Raw genomic sequence first — 21,751 nt, 5'->3', positions numbered from 1 at the left:
CACGTGTAGGAACATTGAGGAACAACTCATTATGAAATTTCGTCATTGTCATCATAATTTCAACAACGCTACAACTTTGGCCACGTCCTTGTTCATGTACATGTGTAGTAAAGCTAATTTTTCTTTTGAACACGTTAGCTTCCCGTTTTGAGTGGGTCAAAGGGATTCGGGGTAAAGCTCGTAATAAAATTGGTGGGAGATAAACATGGCATGTGCAATTATTTCCGATAACGTCTCCGTTAAATTGAATCTAAAGGCTTTCCTGACACAAAAATTCCCGAAAATCAACTGGACGAACAAATCCTAATCACTTTTTCTGGCTTTTCCTCAATCTTACCCAGAGTCCTCGGGCTTTTTGGTCAGCGGGTGAGCACTCACACGGGACGACGGGGGACGGGGTCGGGACGGGGACTGTCTTCACGGGGACAGTCATTCACGGGTACATTCACGGGTACAACACGGGCACAACACGGGTACCAGGCTTTTTCTGCATATTTACTTCCGTTGACGTCACTTATGCATACAGTTGCTGACCATGCAAACTGTAGGTTCAGTTTAACAATACAAAGCAAAGCAAACGAAACTTTCCATTTCTATCAATTTCTCGAGGTATCTGTCTTTGAAAAGCTAGGGACGACTTTAATGATACAACATGATTTAAACTTAGTTTCTGAGTATCAATCGGTGGCAAGATCTTCGATTTATTTGAGACAATGGTCTCGTACGTGGTGTCCCGAATTATCATGTAAGTATGTATAAGCGCGGCAATTTCACATCAACTTTAATTTTCTACTTTAAAAGAAATAAGTAACATTTCTTTATCGTTTCTTCTTGAAAGGCTTGTGTTTGGAACACTGTATCCAGCATATGCATCGTACAAGGCGATCAAGATGAAAAATGTCCGAGAATACGTAAGGCCGCCTTTCAGTTTCTGTTTTGAAGTTTGTAACAATGCCCTTGTAAAAAACATGTTTCTGAGCTCAGGTCTCCATAGCCTGTCACAGCATGTTTAATAAAATGTTAAGTTCTTTCAGCTTAGTGGAGGATTATCTAATGGTCTCGTGGGTATTAGCCGTACTATTTCAACAGGAAATGAAATTTAAGTTAATGGTGTAAAAAAAGTACTTGAGGTTGTCTCTCGTTTCAATTAACGCTTCAGTTTACTTTATCATGTAAATGTATAAAACTGGTTCCTATGTCGAAAGTAACATAATTGAATTCGAGCCCTATATCAAAGTGAGCATTTTTACCTGCACAGACATCTGTTTCGCTGCTGGCGTTTATATTACTTGAAACTTATTTGTTTTTCTTGCAATATTAGTCGTTTTATCACATGCAATGACGATTCGGTTTTTTTGAGGTATTTCTGAATGCACGAAAGTTGATTTCTTAGGGAAACTGTCTGGGTTTATGTTGAAGTTTTTTCGACCTCAGTGCACCAAAGCAAATAACTTTCAATCTTTGTGTATTCCAAAGACGACCAGTGAATTTGTTTTTCCTGAAAATTATTTACGTATAAGGCGGTCATCCTTTAAAAGATCTTTTGGGTCAAGTTAGAGTCCCTTCGTCACGGTTAAACGTGCAATTAGAATGAAATTCCTTTTTGTATCTTTCAAGCGATATCAGCTGGTTTTTCCAAAAGTACATGCAAAGTTGATAAAAATGGTGAATACTAATTTTCACAACTAATTTCACATTTCTGTAGAGTTTATGCATATTTTGATTTCATAGAAATGCAATATGATAATGTTTCTGAGGGATATTGCTCAACTTGTTATTTTTGTCTCAGATCAGGGGTCCTTTGCTTAATATATTGTTCAAAATGCCTTAGGCATCAATTTTTCATAGTGTATCTAAACCTGAATTTGAGAAAAAAGCTTTTGGATTAGCATTATCATAGGTGTATATATTTTAAAAGTTGCATTTTGAACAAAGTAAAATTAGTGATCTGTGACCAGCAAAGTTGTTTTGTTTATTTAATTGATTTGCATCTTATTGCTCAGGGCTTATTTTTTATACATTAGAATTCTTGGAATTCTGAATCTTGTTGTCTGATAAAAGCACTCAAGCACTCAATGCAAAAAGCATTTTGCACACTTGTAATGTTTTTAAAGTGTCGTACATGTACCAATTGATGCTGTGGATTTTTATTTTTAAATGGGCCCAGACATAACTCTTCATGAATATCAGTCAAGGTATTTTGAAAAGAAAACAAAAAACAAGTCATGTATCACACATACATTAGTGCATACAAATTTTGTTTGTGCAAGTTTCTTGGATAAAGATGTTTAACTGCACAGGTTGTTTCGCTGTTGTCAGAGTAAGTTTAGATTTCAGTAGTGAATAAAATAGACAAGTTGTAAGACTTCTAAAGAAAAATCCAACCTCTCCAAGAAGTCAACAGATATTTGACTTGATAGCGGTGATAGAGTTGATATTGTCAATAGTAAAAAAAAGGCTTTCGTATTGAGAGCTTTTCCTGGGAAAGTCCAATATAGTAGTTGGATTTTTCAATTTTTCCAAATAATGATTGCTATGTATGCAGTTTTAGCCTTGCACATGGTTTAACAGTTGTAAATTATAACTCTATAGACAGGGTATGTAATAGTTTAAAAAAACAATAATTATAATAATTAGATCATTAGTGGCTTCATATAATGATAGAGTTACATGTAAATGTATGAGGCATCCAGGAAATCTTGGGTGCCCAAGGCATTTTTCTCCAGGGTCTGAGAAAATGCTACATGATTCAAATTCAGTGTTTGAGGACAGAAAACAATATTATTCCTCTTGTGGTCTCTGGGAGACTCAGTTCCACAGGGTAAATCAATTCAGATTTTGAAAATGTTTGAAGAGCGCATGAGATGCCGAAGAGTCGCTGAATTTAAGGTGCAGGGAGAACAACTCCGCAGCTCGTAATTGTTGTTCTGTTTTTTGTTTTATTGACCAAGAAAGGTCTGCTTGGAGAGTGGTGAATTATTTCTTTTCCTTTTTTTTTCTTTGATGCCCACATGTAATTGCCCTGCACAAAAATGGATCAACATTATTAGTGCTAGTTCTTATTTGTTTTGTTACTCTATATAAAATCTTAGTTGCATGTTAAAACAAATAGTTAACATATCTTGATGTTTTAATGCTTTTTAGGTTAGGTGGATGATGTATTGGATTGTATTTGCTCTCTTCATAACTGCAGAAGTCTTTGCTGATCTTCTTCTGGCATTTTGGTAACTTTCTATTTAATTAATATTATAATTATAATTAAAATTAACAAACTCAACCATCTCAGGTGGATCTCATTACCATTTTCTTTTTTCACTTATGTATTACTAAAGCAAAGATAAAGAACCAGGCATTGTTTGATGTTCCTATAAAATTAATAATTTATTAATATTTAATCATCACCTTGAGAAAAACTGTTTGCCTACATTACATTGTAAAATTTAATCTTTTCACTTGTCCCAGATTTACTTTTTTTTAATGTTGAGCTTTTTCCTTCAGAGCCACTGTTTTATGAACTTTTTAGATTAACTAGGAAAACCAGCCTTTGTTTGGTTTGACCAGGTTGAGATCGCAAACTACTTTGCATTTCAAAACACGGATAGTTTTTGGAATTTAATAGGAAATACCTGTACCTTGTTATGTCCCTGTCTGTATTGAACCCTTTGTTTTCTTTCTTGTTTGCCCGCTATTCTAATTTTTCAACTAAAAGGCAAATAGAAAAGTGAGTACATGTACAAGGAGGTTAATATTATGTTTGGAAGAAGTGCAAATAATTATTTTGGTGGAAAAGTTTTTTGATATGATAGGCACTTTGACAATTTGATGCTTAAAAAGTGCTTTCTAATTTAATAGGCATGAAATTAATGTAAACATCTGCCTTTGCTGTTAGCCTGGAAAGTTTTTTCTGATTTGTAGTGTCTGTGTTGTAATTTGTGGGGATCCTACATGATTGGCGTAGAGCATTATTGTACAATTTCAGTCTGTTTGCCTGTTCAGTATGGTTCTCGGAAGGCACATGCTGTTGTTTGCTACGTTTTTGTTTTTTACTTTGAGTTTAATTAAAAGGATACTTGTACCCTAGTTAAGCAATCTCTTGTTTCAATGTATATTTAAGCTTTATAAGTTATTTGAATGTAAATTAGGAAGGGATCTGAAATTGCTTAAATTGTTCAGATGGGTGCGAGGGTCACTTCTCTCATTCTTCTATTGAGCACTATTAATGTTTGTAGGATTGTGCTATTTGTATTGAACCTTTGTTGATTAATATTCATATTAAGCAAAGTGTTTCAGTCTGTTTTTCATGGTCTCAGCAAGTCTAGATAATTGACTGTATAACTCAGCCATACATGTATATGCTTAGCTGTCTACAAGCTTATTGGTCAGGAAGTAATCTTCTGGCAGGGAAAAAACAAGAGAAAGATTAAGATCAAGTTTGCAATTTCATTTCAGGTTTCCATTCTATTATGAACTTAAGATAATCTTTATGCTTTGGCTTCTGTTGCCAGCTTCCAAGGTACTGTGAAACATGGTTATTTTGTATTTTTAAACACACAACTTTTACGTGGACCTCCAACCAGAAATCGTATAAATCTTCAAAACCAAGCTCACAATTTCATTCTTCCCAATGTTAAAACTGAACGCTTCAAGATTGCTTGGTAAATAGATGCCTTTTTGGGCTTATATTACATTGTATATAACTATGCGATGCTGTATATGAAATACATGTATCTCTTTTATAATTATGTAGATTGTACCTTCATGTGCTGGGTGAGATCGCTAATGGACTGATAGTGGCTGCCTATATATGCTGATGTCCGTTCTCACCCATAGATCACTTGCTTGTAAAGCGCACTTGAATATGTTAATAGAAAATGCGCTATATAAATTCATTACCATTACCATTACCTAGTCACATATTTTATAAACGTTTTATTATGATAGTAATGGTATGTTCATTGTAAACTTACACATCTGTTGTAAGTGTTGTTATTTCAATAAAGACTTATTTATTTATTTATTTATTACAGTATATTTACACTGTCTCACAGATCTAGCTAACTTAACACCACATTTTCTTGACGGAGTTAAAATGTCATGGACCTGACGAGAAGAACTCCTATTCTGATTTTTTTTCAGAGATATCAGACAAGCTTTTAAATTTTGCCATAACATAACCAGGGTTGCCAGGTCGTCTTTTACGTAATTGGCCAAACTGATTGCCAAAATCGGCGAAATTGGAGTAAAAAAGGCCAAATTGCTAAATTACGCGAATGTTACCGTATGTTCGCTAAAAACAGAAAAGGCCAAAATAGGCCAGAACCGTTTTGGCTGGCTAACTATTATTTTCCCGGCCAAACAGATTTCCAAAAGGCCAAATTTGAGTTATTTGGCCGAAAAAAGGCCAAACTGGCAACCATGAACGTAACCATTTTGTTGTATGATTCCATAAGCAGGTTGTGTGTTAATTGCACATGTGATCAGCTGCTTCTGCTTCTTGTGGCAGGCTTTTAGTCACAATTCAACACAGTCGCATTAGACATACTATCTACTGTCTTGCCAGGCATCTTTGTTTTTTGTAGTAAGAATCTTTGTATGGAGTGTTAAAAGTCATGTGACCAGCAGTCATATTGGATTACTGAAACAAAAGAAAATATTTGTATAATAATAGGTTTCAATTCCCGGGGGATTAGTTTGGTACACCATCATGGCTACCCTTCCTTTGTTTAGGCACACCAACATGGCTGCGGTGACATCACGTGAAAACACTCTTGACTATAGCCCTATCTCTTCTCTCTTAATTTCGACCTTAAGTGATTGTGGTGATAGCTTGTACAGTGCTTTGTTCAGGGCCTAGTGAGGTTCCAGTGGCAACCCACAGGTACATGTAACCGTGGCACCTTGTTCTTTGTTCAAAATTATCTGTTGAACAGATTCTAGACTTACAACTTGTTCCACTGTGAACATTTTTACTTTTAAGGGAAACGGATTACTTGTTGTCCTCAACTATAATAGTTGGAAAAAATTAATTTGCACTTTTCCATTTTATTTTTATTACTCTTTTTGCCAGTACTTCAAATAACTAAACTTTAATCCTATCTTATTTAAGGGGTCAAGTGTTCTCTATCGCAAATTTGTCCATCCATGGCTGTCAAAAAATGAAACGGTAAAAATTTGTTCTTTTTGCATATGAGATTAAGTCTCGTGTTTAACTTAGTGTAATCAGATTATTGTAATGTTGGTCAATATAATTATACATTGTCAATAATAAACATTGTACCATTTAATTCTGGCATGATTTATTTCACATTTTTCACAGGACATTGATAGCTATATAGAACAGCTCAAAGAGAGTGGGTATGATACGTTAAGGAGGGTCAGTAAGAACAGCATTTCAGTTGTCGCAGACACGATGATCAAAACTGCAGCCACGGTAATAACATTAGTAATAATATTCATTTACAGTTTATTTATGATTGATTATTAAAGGTCACTAAAAATAGCAAAAGCAATGCAAGCAACTGACTCTGAAACAAGAGCTGCATTGTACTGTACTGTGCAGATAATCACGTCTGCTGAAAAGTCTTTCAGAAATACATTTATAATTCATGAGCGAAACAGCCAATAAAGTCACCGGTGAAGTGTCATGAGCATGGGCTTTTAATAACAACTGATAAAACACTCCTCATTAATAAGAATTCTTTGTGTAAAACATACTAATAAGGCATAGCTTGTTTTTCTTAATTTGTGCTCATGTTCTTCTCTCACAATTTGAACCTTTGTTTGGACTCCAGAGGGATGTGCTTTTTGTGGAGTGCTTTTGAAGCTGTTAAATAAACTTACGTTAGGTCATGTTTTTTAGGGTCAAAACCAGTTACCTTTAGCCTCATGGTTTAAGAGCCAATAAAACACTCCTGCTCATTTATGAAACTCATTGCTAGTTGATGAGCTTGGGAACTGGGGCCTTATCAGGAAGGTACCTGTTGTGATCCAGGCACTGCAGGGTGGCAACCTGCAAGTGGGAAGCATCCCAAAGCATCCGCTAACTAGCACTGTTACACCAGAACATGGTCCCGTGGAAAAAACACTTACCTGACAAGATACTTATCGATACTTAACTCCACGACCACGTAGCCTTGGGATGGGAAGGGTGGGGCTCTATGAATCTGCAATGATTAACGAAAATATCCTGAAAAGATTGCATGGCCATGGATGCACAAGCAAGCCCTGCTGGATTCCAGAGTGTCCCCCAAAATGAAGGCACTCCCATTTGGCGGGTTAGGGCCGGATACCACATTGGCTTGAGATTTAACCTGGCATTGACCCCAGAGAGTGAGACTTGATAGATTTTACTCGTCAAATGGGGGTGTGAATGGGTTAATAACCTTGCCTAAGTTACCTTTAGCCTCATTTTTTAACCCATTGACATGTTGAACGCCCTATGACAGCCCTGTTAATCTGTTACGTCTCACTCCCAGGAGTCAATGGGTCGCTAGAAGTGAGAGAATTTGCATAAGGATAAGAAAAAAAAGCATAAAATTATAGACTGAATGCATAAATGTGGGCCAAAAAAAATAATATTCTTTTGTTTATGTGCTAATTAGACTTACTAGCCTCGTTTGCATGGACAAAATACAAAAGAAATGTTTCTTGAAAGCGAGGCTAGTCAGTCTAATTAGCGCATAAACAAAAGAATACATTTTTGGCCGCCATTTATGCATTCCATCTATTGTACTGGTAATGTGTTTGAAATAAGGATGAGCTAGTCATAGAGGAAGCAAAAGATACTCTTCCTACCTTGTGTTTACTTCACTTTAAATGTTCTTATAATTTCACTAATAAGAATTTACGTAAGAAAGAGTAAGCATAAGGATCCTTAGTAACAAGTTGCTTAGCTTGCCTGCCACGGTTAAGTAATTCTCTCTTGACCTTGAAGCACTTGTGTACACTTCATTATCTTGTGAAGATGTAGGCGATAAAATTCTGAATTAATTTTCCTATCCTTCTTGACATAAATATATTTTAACATGTAATAAATCGTTAGTTGAGTGTTACTGACACAATATTAGTATTGTGCATGCTGTGACTGTTTGGTGGGGAGTATAATAAAATTTACATACATGTGCTGTTTCTTCATAATTGGATTTAGGGTCAGACTGTCTTGGCAGAAAAACTTCGACAGTATGGTACCGATCACACAGACAATGTCAGAAGTGGAAGGCTTCTGAAAGCTAAATCATGGTATGGTGGAATGAATTGGACAGACAATGATTATAAACCAATTGATGAAACAGAGGAATACAGTCTCATAGAGGAGAGGGAAGAAGATGAAGATTCTGTCATACCTGTTGCAGAAAGGTTTGGCAAATCATCTAAACATGAAGATGTAAAACTATAAAAGGGGTCGCTTCACACTCTGCTTTTGTTTGAAGTCATTAATTTAAGCCTGACTGATTATCCAAGATGGCAATCAACAAACAGCGAGAAGCAGAACTTTTAAAAGATATTAATACATTGTGAGCAAAGAACCGCGATTAAAAAGGACACATTGCCATAAGGGGTTTTTTATTGCACAAATAGACCTTTTTCGATATATTAAAATTCAGATTGATAGTGAGGTAGTGAAGACAAAGGAAAGTGGATGATATGTAAATATTTTTTGCATTCATTCTGTGTTTCTATAATTGTTTTTGTCCACACTGCCTCACTATCAAGCTGATAGTTGTCTCGCCCACCTCATGTAAACACTTGATAGAATTTTTTTTAAAAAAATGAGTGGAAAACTATCTCGCCAAGGGTAACTCGGTGGGAGGGTTGTCTCAGATACCCGAGACCATATAAACAGCTCCTGGTCCTAAGTCCTGGAGGTTTTTTTTTTACCTCAAAATGAAACAAACCCCAATTTATTTCCTCAGTGAAAAGCTAGGAGATGAATTGAGAGAAAACTCAGAAGACTCTAAAACTGAACTAGTCAAGGGATCAGGACATTACAGATCATCTACTTTGCCACGCTCGTACAGGGTGAGTTTTTTTGTAACCCAAACCAGCATGAATTGTGATTCAACTGTGAATATAATATACTGGAGGTTGTTGTAATGGTAACAAACCTTGGCTATGGCTAAGCATGTTAACTGCAATTTTCATAATTCTGAGGAATCTCACCTTCAAGTGCCATCGCTTTCCATCAGCATAGAGTTTCACGGCTACCAAAGGTGCTGATTGGCATCAGAAGTTTGATTGATGGTAGCCACATCGCAGTTTGGCTGTTGGCACTTGAAGATGAATTCTGCAGAATTATGAAAGTCACAGCAAACAACTCGTGATGACGTAGAGGAATCACCAATGTTCAGAAGAGTTGGGTTGGTGAAAGCATTAATTTTGCCTTCCACCTGAGTATAGGGTTTCTGTAAGGATTGTGCCGAGACTGGTTTTCCCATGTCATAAAAAACCAATGTATGACTTGATATGCAGCATGCTTCCTTATATCATCCCAAAGGCTGTAAATATTCATAAAGTGACACAAAGTCTTAACATCAATGACCTGACTGGACAAAGTTCAAAAGGGTTTGGGGTAGGAGCACCCCAAATGAGTATTTTTTAGAATATGAAACCTTGACAATGCAACATGGTTTTCTGCACCTTTATAGTATCCTTAATTGTACAGTGTATTTTCTAAAGCAACTTAGCAAGTGAAAGAGAACTATATGGAGTTGAAGTATTACAATAACATATGCACTGAAATTAGACGAGCTGACTTTTCCTCTGTCTCCATTTCTGCAAATTTCTTGCTATCTTTAACGAAAAAAAAATTAGCATTAATTTTAGCTTTTTGTGTAGATTGTCTCATTTCACATAATTTTAAAAACATTTCCTTTTATTGGGGACTTTGCTCAAATATTTTAGAGAACCCAAAGTCGACCAAGAGTTCATGGCTCAAGTTATGATAATTACGAGGTAGGTCTTAAATACATTATCACTTTAATAAATTATTTTAATTTTTGTAAAAAATGGTTGGGTAATACAGAATTTTCGATGCATCTTTCAATAATGACAACACCTAACTCCTACCAGACATACTATCACAATTAAGGAAGTGGTCAAAACTACTACACTCGAACAGGACCCACCAAACCACAAAATAGATGGTGGTGTCTGCCTGCACCCACCCCCCTTGCTTAACGTCAAAGGATGGTGTCTATATTACATAGCCACCCCTCTATCCAGCAGTAAAAAATTACAGGGAGATTCAAACCTCACTTTCTTGTTTGTCTAGTAATGCCGACTCTTGCCAGCTGAATATTCCTGTGTCAACTCAAATTTAAAAAGCCAATAAAATGTTGTCAGTAATGTTCATGTGATAAGTTCGAAGATAGGTGGTGTCTTTGAGAACCCCCTGACCCCAAAGGTGGGTCCTGTTCAAGTGTAGTAGTTTTGACCAGGTCCCTTATTATTTACAAGTAGCTCCTGATCAATGCGTGCTGGTAAAAACTATGAATTTTATACTGACTGTGAGCCATTGTACAAGGTAAAAGAATTCTTCAAGTGGTCTGTTATGCATACAGGTGTATAGAGGTTTTGCAGAGCAGCCATGTTGCATGGCAGGAACAACGAAAATATTTTGCATTAGAAAGAACATTTGTTCCCACAGGAAAAAGAATCTATTGTTTCTGCCATGCAAAGCTTCTGTTGCTCTTTCTGTTGCTCCTTAGTTCCCTGCGCTGGGGAGTCTAGAGCAGGGTTTAACAGTAATTTAATAATAATTTCTCTTTCTCTGAAATGGTGGATATGTACTGAGCCGCGAAGCAGCAAGGTAAGTGTCCACCACTTTCACCAACACCGAGAGGAATAATAAAATTGTTTTGCATGATACTAAAACAATAATTATTAGCCCTTCGCCCTCAAGGGCCACAGGTCAATAGCCCATTCGGCTTCGCCTCAAGGGCTATTGACCCGTAGCCCTTGTGGGTTACGGGTCTAATTGTTAATTAGTATCACCCAACTAGTGGACTAATGCAAATCCTGCATTTTGATTGGCTACGCTACTAGAGGACTATTAGTAATAGTCCTCAAGTAGCCAAAAGCGTGCCGCTTTCTTTCATTTTATTCTCAAATAAATATTTCTTCAACTTGCATTTGCTAACTTTATTATTGCCTTTTCTGTCCGACTAGTTGGGTGATATTAAAACAATAATTTTATTAGACCCTTCGCCCTCAAGGGCCACAGGTCTAATTGTTAATTAGCATATGCTAAAACAGTGGTTAGCATGCTCTGATTGGCTACTCATACTTCGAATATCCTTTGCTATTCACCTCCAAGCAACTTGCGCAGAATTTATGCCAGAATATTGTCAGAATATTGTATTGAATTAAAATCATCTTGCTATATATTTTCTCACTGTTACTAAAACATTTGTACCAAGGTAAATATCCACCTCCACTTCGGTTAATAGTTGTTAATTAATGGGTTTAGAAGAACTTTGCTTTGTGCCTGTACTTCCCTTTACCACCAAGACTGCCTTTTGGTCGTTTTTTATCTCCTCATCTGTTTTCATGTACTTTTCATTACCTCAGCAGAGGGCCACCACAAGAGCGCAAACAAAACGAAGTCAGCGGAACAAACAAGTGCGCTCTCTACCTGTTGCCCATGGAGAATCAAATGAGGCACCATGTTGATTCCAGTTATCTCACCTCATAGAGCCTAGATTACATGAAGCAACTTTGTGGTTTTTGCAGTAAAAGTTGAGAGAAAAGGTCGAATAATCTTGCAACTTATTGCTCTTTTTTTGGAGGAGTTGGTGTAAAAAAGGAGTGGTGGGGAAGGGGTAGGAGTAGGTTTTTAAAACAGTCATTTTTGTACATTATAGATTAATTTAGCGTTGCTGTAATGTAGTTACAAGTTTCCCATCACATGCCTGCTCATGTGCTAAAATTCTGTTACTGTGATGCCTGGCAATAATAATTGATGAATTATTCTAAGAGTTCGATGGAGTGTTCACACTGAAGGTTAGGTATATCAGCTGTGGAAGGTTCTCTCAAACTTTACTAAAAGTGTAAGGTTTTTTCAGTACCGTTGAATGGAAAAATTTTAACCTCAGGCTGGTCCAAAGTTTTTCTTCATGCATAATTTAATTAATAGGGAATTATTTTTAAAAATTAAGTTTAGATTTAACTGTTTCCACATAATGACATATTTTGACTGAATTTTGAAGTGTTGTGTAGGTGGTATAAAGTTGTCTTTCTGCTAACCTCTGTACCTCTTAAGTCATTGTTTTCCACCACCTTATTTTCTTTTTCCTCCAAGAAGGCCAGATAATCAGCATTCATTTAGCATACACTAACTGTGATTAACCTTCAATGATTGATTCCCTAAAGGTTGATATTATTATGACTTATCAATATCAAGGCCCTGTCACAAGTATGTGCCAGGTTTTGTCTAGTAGGCCAGTTTTGTATTCTAATGGTTGGACTGGATCTAGCATGAAATGCAGGCAAATTAATTTGCATTTGAAAAGATTTGCCAGCATTAGCCTCCATTCCAGCCGTGAGAATTTGAAAATGGTCTACTGTGCAGCATACTTAGTTGTGAATTTTTCTTAAAAGTACACTGGGTTTCTGTGTCTAGACACTTTCTAAACACAATACACCTTTTTTTTTTAGCTTTATTACTGGAAGGGAAATAATGTTATAAGTATATTACTAGACTAAGAAGGGCTGTAAATAGTTATTTGAGCAAAGCTGATTAGTATTTTTACCATTGACCAGTTTTACCTGGTGTGGCTCCATTTTTGTGTTGTGGTCTGAAGTGGCTGCTAACAAAGGGGAGGGTAGTTCGAGTTGCTTATGTGTTATAGTAAAAACTATTTTGGCCAACATCACTATATTATTAGTTTGTTGTGTTTCAAGAAGTTGGTTGATTGAAACATTGGTCAAAAGGTGTTGTGTGTAAAAGCCTTTCTAACTGGTACATTTCATTGAATATTTTAATCCAGTCCAGCAAATAAACATTTTTGACAGCAAATCTTGTCTGACTCCATTTTACTGTGAACAAACTCATTACTCTTACTAAGAGCTGCCAGTTAGTAGGATACTGCAACTAAAGCTGTTTCAGAGTATTAAATAATCGGTTAGTGTAAAACGCAGACTGCAGACCAGGGGTAAAATGGAGACTGACGTTATAACGCAACGGTTGAAAAAGCCCAAACCCCTCAGAAATGCTAACCTTAAGCCTAAAACAATATTTAGGCTTTTAATTAATTAATTAACCCTTTCACTCCTGTAAGGGCCAATGAGACATAGATTTTACTCATCAATGGGGAACCCCACATGCAGGAGTGAAAGGGTTAACAACAGCTAGTTTCACTCAAAAACTTTAATGTCCCCATTAAATACCAACAACACCAGTGCTGGTACCGGTACATAAAATTGCCAAGTTATATTGTTGCCTTGGTTGTGCCTGGTTTTCCTGGTTATTTAACTTATTACGGTTTGAGAACAGTTCTAGGAACAGCAATTAAACACAATTAATTTATCTTAAGTTTATAATCTAGGTGAAAGATACATGTAAAATAATGTTAAAATTAATAATGAATTTGAAGCATCATTTCAGTCAAACAAATACATTGTCAGAGTCATTGGCAAAATTTTCCTTTTCACTGTTTTCATCATCTGGCTTAATGGTGGCAGTTGACTTTTTCCCAGCATTACTTTTCTTGCTTTTCCTGTAAAACCAACCAAAAACAATACATTAATGTAGATCAACTGAAGAAGAACTATTTTTTAGAAGTCCCCATTGCTTGTTAATTTTTGTGTCTTGATTATTTTGGCTCAATTTTCCATTTTTTTTTTTTTTCAAAGAAGTTCATTCCCTCTTTTAATGTCATAGTCAAGTTTTATCAGCCAAAGTTTTATTGTTCACTTTTCTGTTTAAAACCATCATAATGTTTGTTAGTATTATTCCTGCTTAGGTTGTTAAATGCTTACCTTTGTTTGCAAATATCTGTTTGCCTTATCAGGGTTTTCAATAAACACCGACGGCCGACAAAAAGCGTCGGCTACTTCGCTCAGAGAAGTCGGCTATCAAATTATCAAAAGAATTCGCTTAATTGCAAACTCAGTGTCGCTGTTGATAAGAAATCTTCCTTTATCTTTGTACTCAATTTGGTGCCCAAAACACGGGAAATCGCATTTCAGAGGTTCCAAACCTAGCGGAGCTTCCAGAGCTTCCAGGCCTAGCAACCCTTTGTTGATACAGTCGGCTACTAGACTTAAAGCAGCTGCCTACTTCCAATTTTATTGAAACCCCTGCCTTATTCGTCATTGTCTTTTGTTATTTCCATTTTAATTCATAGTCTAAAGACGCTTTCCACTTGACAGAACTGAACGGCCAGAACTGGTTCTTTAAAATGTTGCATTTTCTTTGCAAACGGATGAGTCTGGTCAGCCAGTTATGACAAAACGAAAGCACTCTGAGCAGAATTTAATAGCTTACTGGATGTCTGAAGTACCAACTGATCATGTGGCAGTGGTAACAAAAACCAATGGTCAAAACTTTGCCTTTCCTTTATTGCTGTGGAAGAATATTGAATCCTGAAGTAATGCTTGTTACTTAGTCTCTTGCTGATTACAAAAAAACTGAGTTCTTGCATGCTGCTTGAGCCAATGCTTACCTCATGTCTAAAACCAGTACAAACCCAAACCACATGAATACCCTAAGGGTTGCTTTTGAGTGCTGTTGCGGGAGAGATGGGGGACAGAGGGCAAAACATGGGGGAGGGCTTGGGGCACTTGCTGCCCTCTCCAACCTCCCTTCCAGAATTTTTTTCTTGTTTTTTTTTTGCCCTGTTGCATAGGTGGAGATGGGCCTAGTGTGACCCATAGCAAAAGAACTGCATTTGGGTACCTCTTTGATCTTGTTGTTTTTGGAGACGTTTCCCTGGTTACCGCTGCATCAGAAGGACTGTCGAAAATAATGCAAAGTGAAAAAAAGTGCTTTTAATTTCCAAATAAGTTTAACTTATCTCATTTAGCTGAGAGTAACACTGGCACATTGGTCATGAACCATGCCTCTGACCTCTGCAACAGTGTTTGTCAATCCATGTTGTTTTGAAAAGAACTTGGAAGATGCAAGCCACACTTGCTGCGTAAACCTTTTTTACTTTGGTAATTTAAAAATTAAACTTTGTGTAATATGGTATTGCAGTTGGCATTGCACTCATCATATTGTTTTGAAAACTCTCCAGAGAGAGAACAAGCTTTGTCCAAACAGAAAACAGCAAGCTTCAGGGTGAAATTGTCTGTTTGCCAAAACTGATGGCAATGGAGAGAAATAAACTAGGAGAGGGTTTCATGGTTATAACGACAAGCAGTAGCCTGCCTTTTATTACATGGTGAACAACAAGCTAATCTCTCAAACACAATGTGGTATCCACAAGGGAGACAAAATTCCTGTTACTTCATTTTCTCTATGATTTCATCATCAGCGATTAGTAGTTCCGTTTACTACAAACTTTAATACCCAGATTCAAATTCCATTGATTACCTCAACTCTTTGTTTCTCTTAGTTGATTTTGTTGGTCCTTTTTTGCTCTTTATTTTGGAATTGGACTTCTCTGGTTCAATTTGAAAGTCAGCTTTATCATCACTAGAGATCTCTGAAGTTTGCCCTACAAGAGCAAAAAGAGAATGAAATATCAAAACTGAAACTGAGAATTCTTGTGTGTGAGTAAAATCTGACATTAAACTCAATGAAAACAAAACTAAATTCAGATGTTCATGTGGACTGATATTTTTTAATGGAGTTGTTTAGAGAACTATGGAAAACCTGATTTTCTTCAATGCAACTATAAACTAAAAGGTCCAAGAGACTTCACTTTCATCATTAGGGAAAGAAGTCTATTTATTTTAATGAATCCCCATCCTTTCCCAAAGATACAACCAGTCTTGTGATCGTACTAGTTTTAATTCGCACTGGTACGAATTGTGGATTTCAAACAGAGATTGCAATGAGTTACAGCCACCTACTGAATCTGTGTAATGACTATTACCGGTACTGTAAGCACCCAAGAAAGCTAGCTGTTTCAAAATGACTCACATAGGTCAAAGAACTGTACATGTAGATAAATAATTATGTGCTTCTACAGTGCTTAGACCTACATAATAATATTCTTAGACCTGCCCACCATTAAAAGAAAAATACCGGTAGCAATTTTAGGGGGCTTCATTTTGGGTTCTTCGTTTGTGACATTTCTTCAGTCACTGACCTTGACCAAAATTCTGCATATAGAAAATCACTATCAAATCACCATAAAGTTGCACTAAAAAAGTTGCGCTCCTTATGAGAAATGTACAGTATTGTGCATGTGATTATTCGTTCCAACGGAGATGTACAACACCATGAAACAGCAGGTGTGCTTCCCCTGCTGAGAACCTTGGTTTGATCCTAGTCGTAACAATCAGAGAACTTTACACAGATCTTGCTATATGGCATCACATCTGCATGCCCAACACTGATCTCATTGACTTCAATATTGATACCAATTGGTGTGTGACTTGTGGGAGCACTCCCATTTTTGGAGAACCATCAGACGAGTATGTAGCATATGAGGTCAAAGGGTAACCTGAAGCAAGCAATTATACCTGCACTTTGACCCTACAACTGAGCCTTGAGCCCACATTACAGTGGAAAGGACTCTGGTAACTGTCAGCCATTGGAAAATAAAAAATAAAAGGTGCTAGAAGGTCGCTATCCCAGGTATTCTTGTTCTGCAGGCAAGATTGCAAAAATGCTAAAAACTAGTCCAGCAAGGGATCTGCTCTCAGGGCAAGCCAGCACAGCATACATTAAGCCCTTGTCACTCAACACATCCACTCTCAGCGACTCCTTAATTTAACCCTTTGACATCCAAACCAGCCAGACTTACTCTGTCTAATGCCAGATGATTTTACTCGTCAATTGGGAACCCCTGGGAGTCAATGGGTTAATTACACACAATTTGGCAATGAACAGAAATCCTACAGCAGTAACCAAGCAATGTTTAAATTAAACAATACAGATTGCCAGTTTGACCTGATGGCTTTGATTTGCCAGAAAACTTGCCTGCATGGTAAAGGATGGAATAGAAATCTTTCAAGGTTCCTAGCTGGATTACCTTGGTTCACAAGAAAACCTTTGGAACCTGATAGACCACCTGGCTGAGAAGACTGAACAGGTTGGTTTGTAAAAGGATGCTTTCAGGTATTGAAACAAGATGACCTAAAATATTGGATGTGTACCATGCCGTTGGATTATTAACTAGAGTTACTTGTTGAGTAGAGTAAAACAAATACCAACACTGCGTACCATCATTGATTTCCGTTAGTTCTTCTGTACTTTTTTCTGTTCGTTCTGCTGATTTACTTTGTTCAGGGAAATTGGTGTCCTCTAATCTTTTGGCTGATGAGCTGGCAGTGTTATCCACTGTTGTCTCATCTGCCCTTACATCAGTGGAGTTTTCCACATTTTCTGCACACTGCATTTGTGTATCATCTTCAGATTCTCTTTGAGCCGACATTTCTGTACCTTTTTAAAGTGGAGAAATGTGTTATTCACTGGCCAGGTTGGTATACAGTGACAAGGACAGCCTGCGTGCAAGCTTTCCATGTGTGGGATCGCCAATGTCATGATCCAGAAACAACATGTGAGGGGCTCCCTTTATTTACACTCATTTATATGTAAAGTCCACCTCAATTCAATTTGAAAAAAATTTTTTAACCTGAAGAAGACCAGTAAAACTGATCGAAATGTCGATTTTTATAGACATTTTAACCTCGGAAAATCCCGAAGACAGTTCATAAATTTTGATTTTAATTCAATTTTATTCTTGATTTCGAGGTAAAGAGCTTCAGTTACACCAAACACATTCAACTTATTTGCTGCCTCATCATTTCCCTTTTATTTACTGCACTATAGGTATGCAAAAATAGCACCCAAACTTGATGATAAAGTTTCTTGAAAGTGTTATTAAATCTATTTTCTAGTGGAGTGAAGGCAGGGGTTTCTTAAGTTTTAAAAATAGAGTAATAATTATTGGGTACCCCTATATAATTATAGTCTGGCTTTTGATCTTGAGACTTCCTTTGAGCACAGGCAGGTACTGCACTCAGCGTAGACAGGTGCAAGTACCCGGATCCCAGCTTCTAATAAAACCCCTGTGAAGATTCCCATTAAACTCTGGCATTTTAGGGCAGTTTGTGTCATCAATTGGCAAATCAACCCATGCCACATGCAGGCTACGCATTGGTCAATATGGCATGTCAAAATGGTAAATGTTTCCTTTTAATAGATTCACTCTTTGAGAAAAAATACACCTAGTCTTGGGGAAGACTTAAACACAAAGATGAACTATAAAAGGCATGGTGCATATGATCAATGCGATGAAAAACCCATTATGGCAATGTGTCTTACAATGGTATCTGTTGTTCTTTCTTTAATCCCCAGTCGCTGTTTTTTGCACAAGAAATATCTTTTAGGGCTTCTGTCTCTGTGTTGCTGGTTATTGATCACCATGTTGGATAATTAATCAGTGGTGCTTGAATGAATTCCAACAAAAGAAGATCATGAAGAGACCCATTTTATAATAAAGTATGTCTCTGTGTTTAATTAAATAAAGTTCAAACGTTGTGGGGCTGCATAATAAAAATAAATTATTATTATTCAAACTAATGAACAGTGTAATTTGAAAAAGCACCCCCTGTTGGGTGAATGCAACCCACGGGCATCTGCTATCAAATCTGTAGCATTCACTACAAGGCCATGACCTTACCCCCCCCCCCCCCCCCAAAAAAAAATAAAATAAAAATAAAAATGCACTAAAACATGGAAAGAAACAACAAATGGCATGTTGTAATTATCTTACCATCATCCAAGTTTGTAAGATCAATCAGCAATTTCTGGAGTTTGGTGAGCATTTTCACAGCTGTGCTGTCATCAATATCCTGAAATAAAGCAAGACTAAGGTTACTACTAGATACAAGGTAAATTTCTTCGGGTCAAAGTTTATTTATTTTTTCATCGTCAGCAAACTAAAAGTGATGTAAAGTGCTGTGTTTTATTTGAATGCCTGACATTATCATCATGGGCATGATGATCATTAAGTCACGAGGCTTCCTGTAATTAATTGAGGCAAAGTTGATCGCAAGCTTAAATGTGGCGTACAGCCTTTTTGCACCAACTAGGTGTGCCTGTGCAATCTTTGCAAATCTTTGTTAGCCATTTTTGCAAATCATTGCACCCCACCCTTCCCGACCCAAGGTCTGTTTGGTAGTGGAGGTAACTATTTTTTCCCACTGGACTGTGTTGCGGTGCCAGTTAGTGGCAGTATTGGGTTGGTTCCCGCTTGCGGGTAGCCAGGGATGCCACCCTGCAATGCCTGGACCACAATTCTGGCCCTTTCCCCCTACATAATGTAACTCCCCAAGATCATCAATAATAACATTGGCAATGAGTTTAAATGAACAGTAAAAAGAGTACTGCAATTGAAGTAAAATTAATGTCAGGTAAAGCTTGAAATAGAACACACCTCCAACATCCTTGTGGTAAGGATTTTCATTTCCTTGAGAGTTGACTGTGTGCAGCCCGTAAGGTCCATCATTGTGAGTATCTTACACAGCACCCTCACTCCAGGAGCCCCAGGGTTTGATAAAATCTCATTGGCAACTGCAAGACTCAGGGAAACATGTATGCTGGCAACCTTAAAAACAGTAACAAATTATTGTTAGAAAATAGTTTTAATACAGGCACGGAACTTTAACAGAGAACAAGTATTCACTTATTCTTCTTATGGATTGTAATGACAGTGAATCACAAGAGATCATGCCAGAAAAGACCATCTCCTAATACATGTGAGTGATCTGCAAGGATCCTGTGTGTTTTGCTCACTCTAAAACCTGTTATTTTCTCTGAGATAAATAGAGGATATTTTTAGTGCTAACTCGTAAAATGTTTTTAAACAAGGGAAGAGATATTTCGTATCTCCAAGCTCAGTCATGCATTTAATGTTCTGAATTTTGAAAGTCAGTGAGGAAAGGAAAGCTTATTAATTAGTAGTATTAGTAGTAAAATTGCTTTCCTTGAAACAACTTGAATGGTTGTCAAAAAGAAGACTGAAAAAAATGACTTTCATAAATAATATTATAATAATATCATAATTATATTCTTTCCAAATGTTACAAACAAGTGTCTTCTTTGGTCTCCCATTAATTGAAACCACTGTAACCAAAAAGTCAATGCAACGCAGAAACACACAAAAATTCATGAAGAGTGGCCTCCATGAGGAGATATGATACATGGAAGTGAATTAACTCTATGCAACAAGTCTTCTCAGCGCAGTCGGCAATCTTCTTGAGTGTTCTGTGCTTCACTTATTCTTGAACCCTTGAAAGAGGGAAATACTTATTTTTGCAACTAAAATGAATCTGTTCACAGCATTGAAAATGTTAAGAAAACTGTACCTCAGTTGTATCTATAGAGTTTCCTGTTTTCTTTGTTAAGTATTTAGAGTCGGTGAGTTCAACAAGCAGCTCAGCCACATTGTTTATGTTGACTGAAGCCAGTGGGGATGATGTGGGAGCACTAAATAACGTCTGCAGAGTGGGAAGGAATGCTTCCTCGACTAACTCCTGGTTAGTGCTGCAAGAAATGTTTTTAAAAGGTGCCACTTAGAAGATCAACGTTAGCATTTTATCTTTATTCTTAGAGGCGCGACTATGTGCAATAATTAAAAAGCTATCTGCAGATAAAATTTTGTTGTTCTACAGCAAAAACCAAGGATCATGGTATGAAAACAAAACTGATGCGGAGTTTGAGTGGATTTCCAAACGTTTTTGGTAATCAATTTCCTCAAGTTCCAAAGACAAACATACCAGGTTTTATTTCAAGTACATAAAAAAAAAAAAAAAAACGAACAAAAACAAAACAACAGCAACAAAAAGTAATTTAAGTAAAGACAATTTCATCAATTCAACTCTTTTGAGTGAACAAGTAAGTTTTGAACATGAATAACAGCAGAGTGTAAAATCCAAAACTTACATGTAAGGCCAAAGTTAGAAGCATTTTCACTCGATGACAGTAATACAGTTGTAACAGTGCTCGAAATTAGTGGGTTGTCCGGTTGTCCCAGATGACCAGAAAGTTTACCGGGCAACTAGATTTTAGTAAAATGAAAAGGTTGGTTGCCCGAAGAAAAGACAACAGATGACACAGCCAAAAATAGAAAATTAAGTACCCAAGCTTGTTGGCTTTTTATTGTCAATGTCCAATAATAGTGTAAAGTTAACAATAATGAATTTGCCACAGTTGAGCATCTTTCCATGTTTTGAATATCTGTGGCTTTTACGCAAAATTGTGGGATAGGAAAATTCAATGTCACCAAAATGTACCTGGCAATAGATTTTGAAAATGTGACAAAAAAAGAAAAAAACAGCCGTACACTTAGAACTATGGGATACTCAATCTCCAACGCCTTATGATTGCATCTCGACACACTCACATTTCATCGAAGGGGGGTTTCCTAATGGGTAATCAAACATTTATCGGCACAACCAAATTTACGGGTTTACTTGTCCAGCTTTTGAAACAGGGACAACCTGGCATTGTCTTTAATTTTGAGCACTGTTGCAATTACTAAATATTATTAAAGCCCAGAATTTTGCCATTCAGGTTGTAAGAAACTTAAGCAAATTTCTAGAAGTTGAAGAGGTAGCACTTTCACCCACACTT

At 36.8% G+C, this 21,751-nt stretch overlaps 2 protein-coding genes across 3 annotated transcripts in view; one reads left to right on the top strand and one right to left on the bottom strand.

Moving 5' to 3' along the window:
- Positions 1-535: 535 nt before the first annotated feature.
- LOC138007273 (receptor expression-enhancing protein 1-like) lies at positions 536-13,015 on the top strand. Of its 2 annotated transcripts, none has more exons than XM_068854079.1 (10): positions 536-745; positions 839-911; positions 3,145-3,224; positions 4,450-4,513; positions 6,107-6,163; positions 6,317-6,430; positions 8,147-8,355; positions 8,913-9,018; positions 9,901-9,951; positions 11,569-13,015. In XM_068854079.1, the coding sequence occupies exons 1-10, from the start codon at positions 714-716 to the stop codon at positions 11,668-11,670; spliced, it is 888 nt and encodes a 295-aa protein (XP_068710180.1). In that variant the 5' UTR covers positions 536-713; the 3' UTR covers positions 11,671-13,015. The 2 variants fall into 2 exon arrangements, with proteins under 2 accessions (XP_068710180.1, XP_068710181.1); XM_068854080.1 differs by having other exon boundaries at positions 547-745; positions 11,572-13,015.
- LOC138007270 (condensin complex subunit 3-like) overlaps positions 12,960-21,751 on the bottom strand; it is a 35,200-nt gene continuing 26,408 nt past the window's right edge. Inside the window, exons 12-18 of the mRNA XM_068854075.1 lie at positions 20,485-20,662; positions 19,554-19,724; positions 18,891-18,969; positions 17,336-17,554; positions 15,536-15,659; positions 14,897-14,953; positions 12,960-13,715 (exon numbers count right to left, since the gene is read on the bottom strand). Of these exons, the coding sequence (XP_068710176.1) occupies positions 13,604-13,715; positions 14,897-14,953; positions 15,536-15,659; positions 17,336-17,554; positions 18,891-18,969; positions 19,554-19,724; positions 20,485-20,662 (940 nt within the window). The 3' untranslated portion in view covers positions 12,960-13,603. The remainder of the gene's footprint in view (positions 13,716-14,896; positions 14,954-15,535; positions 15,660-17,335; positions 17,555-18,890; positions 18,970-19,553; positions 19,725-20,484; positions 20,663-21,751) is intronic.

This window comes from Montipora foliosa, chromosome 6 (assembly GCF_036669935.1).
Source record: "Montipora foliosa isolate CH-2021 chromosome 6, ASM3666993v2, whole genome shotgun sequence".
Classification (NCBI taxonomy): domain Eukaryota; kingdom Metazoa; phylum Cnidaria; class Anthozoa; order Scleractinia; family Acroporidae; genus Montipora; species Montipora foliosa.
The sequence above is the reverse complement of the archived record's forward strand: the minus strand, read 5'-3'. Positions and strand labels throughout refer to the sequence as shown.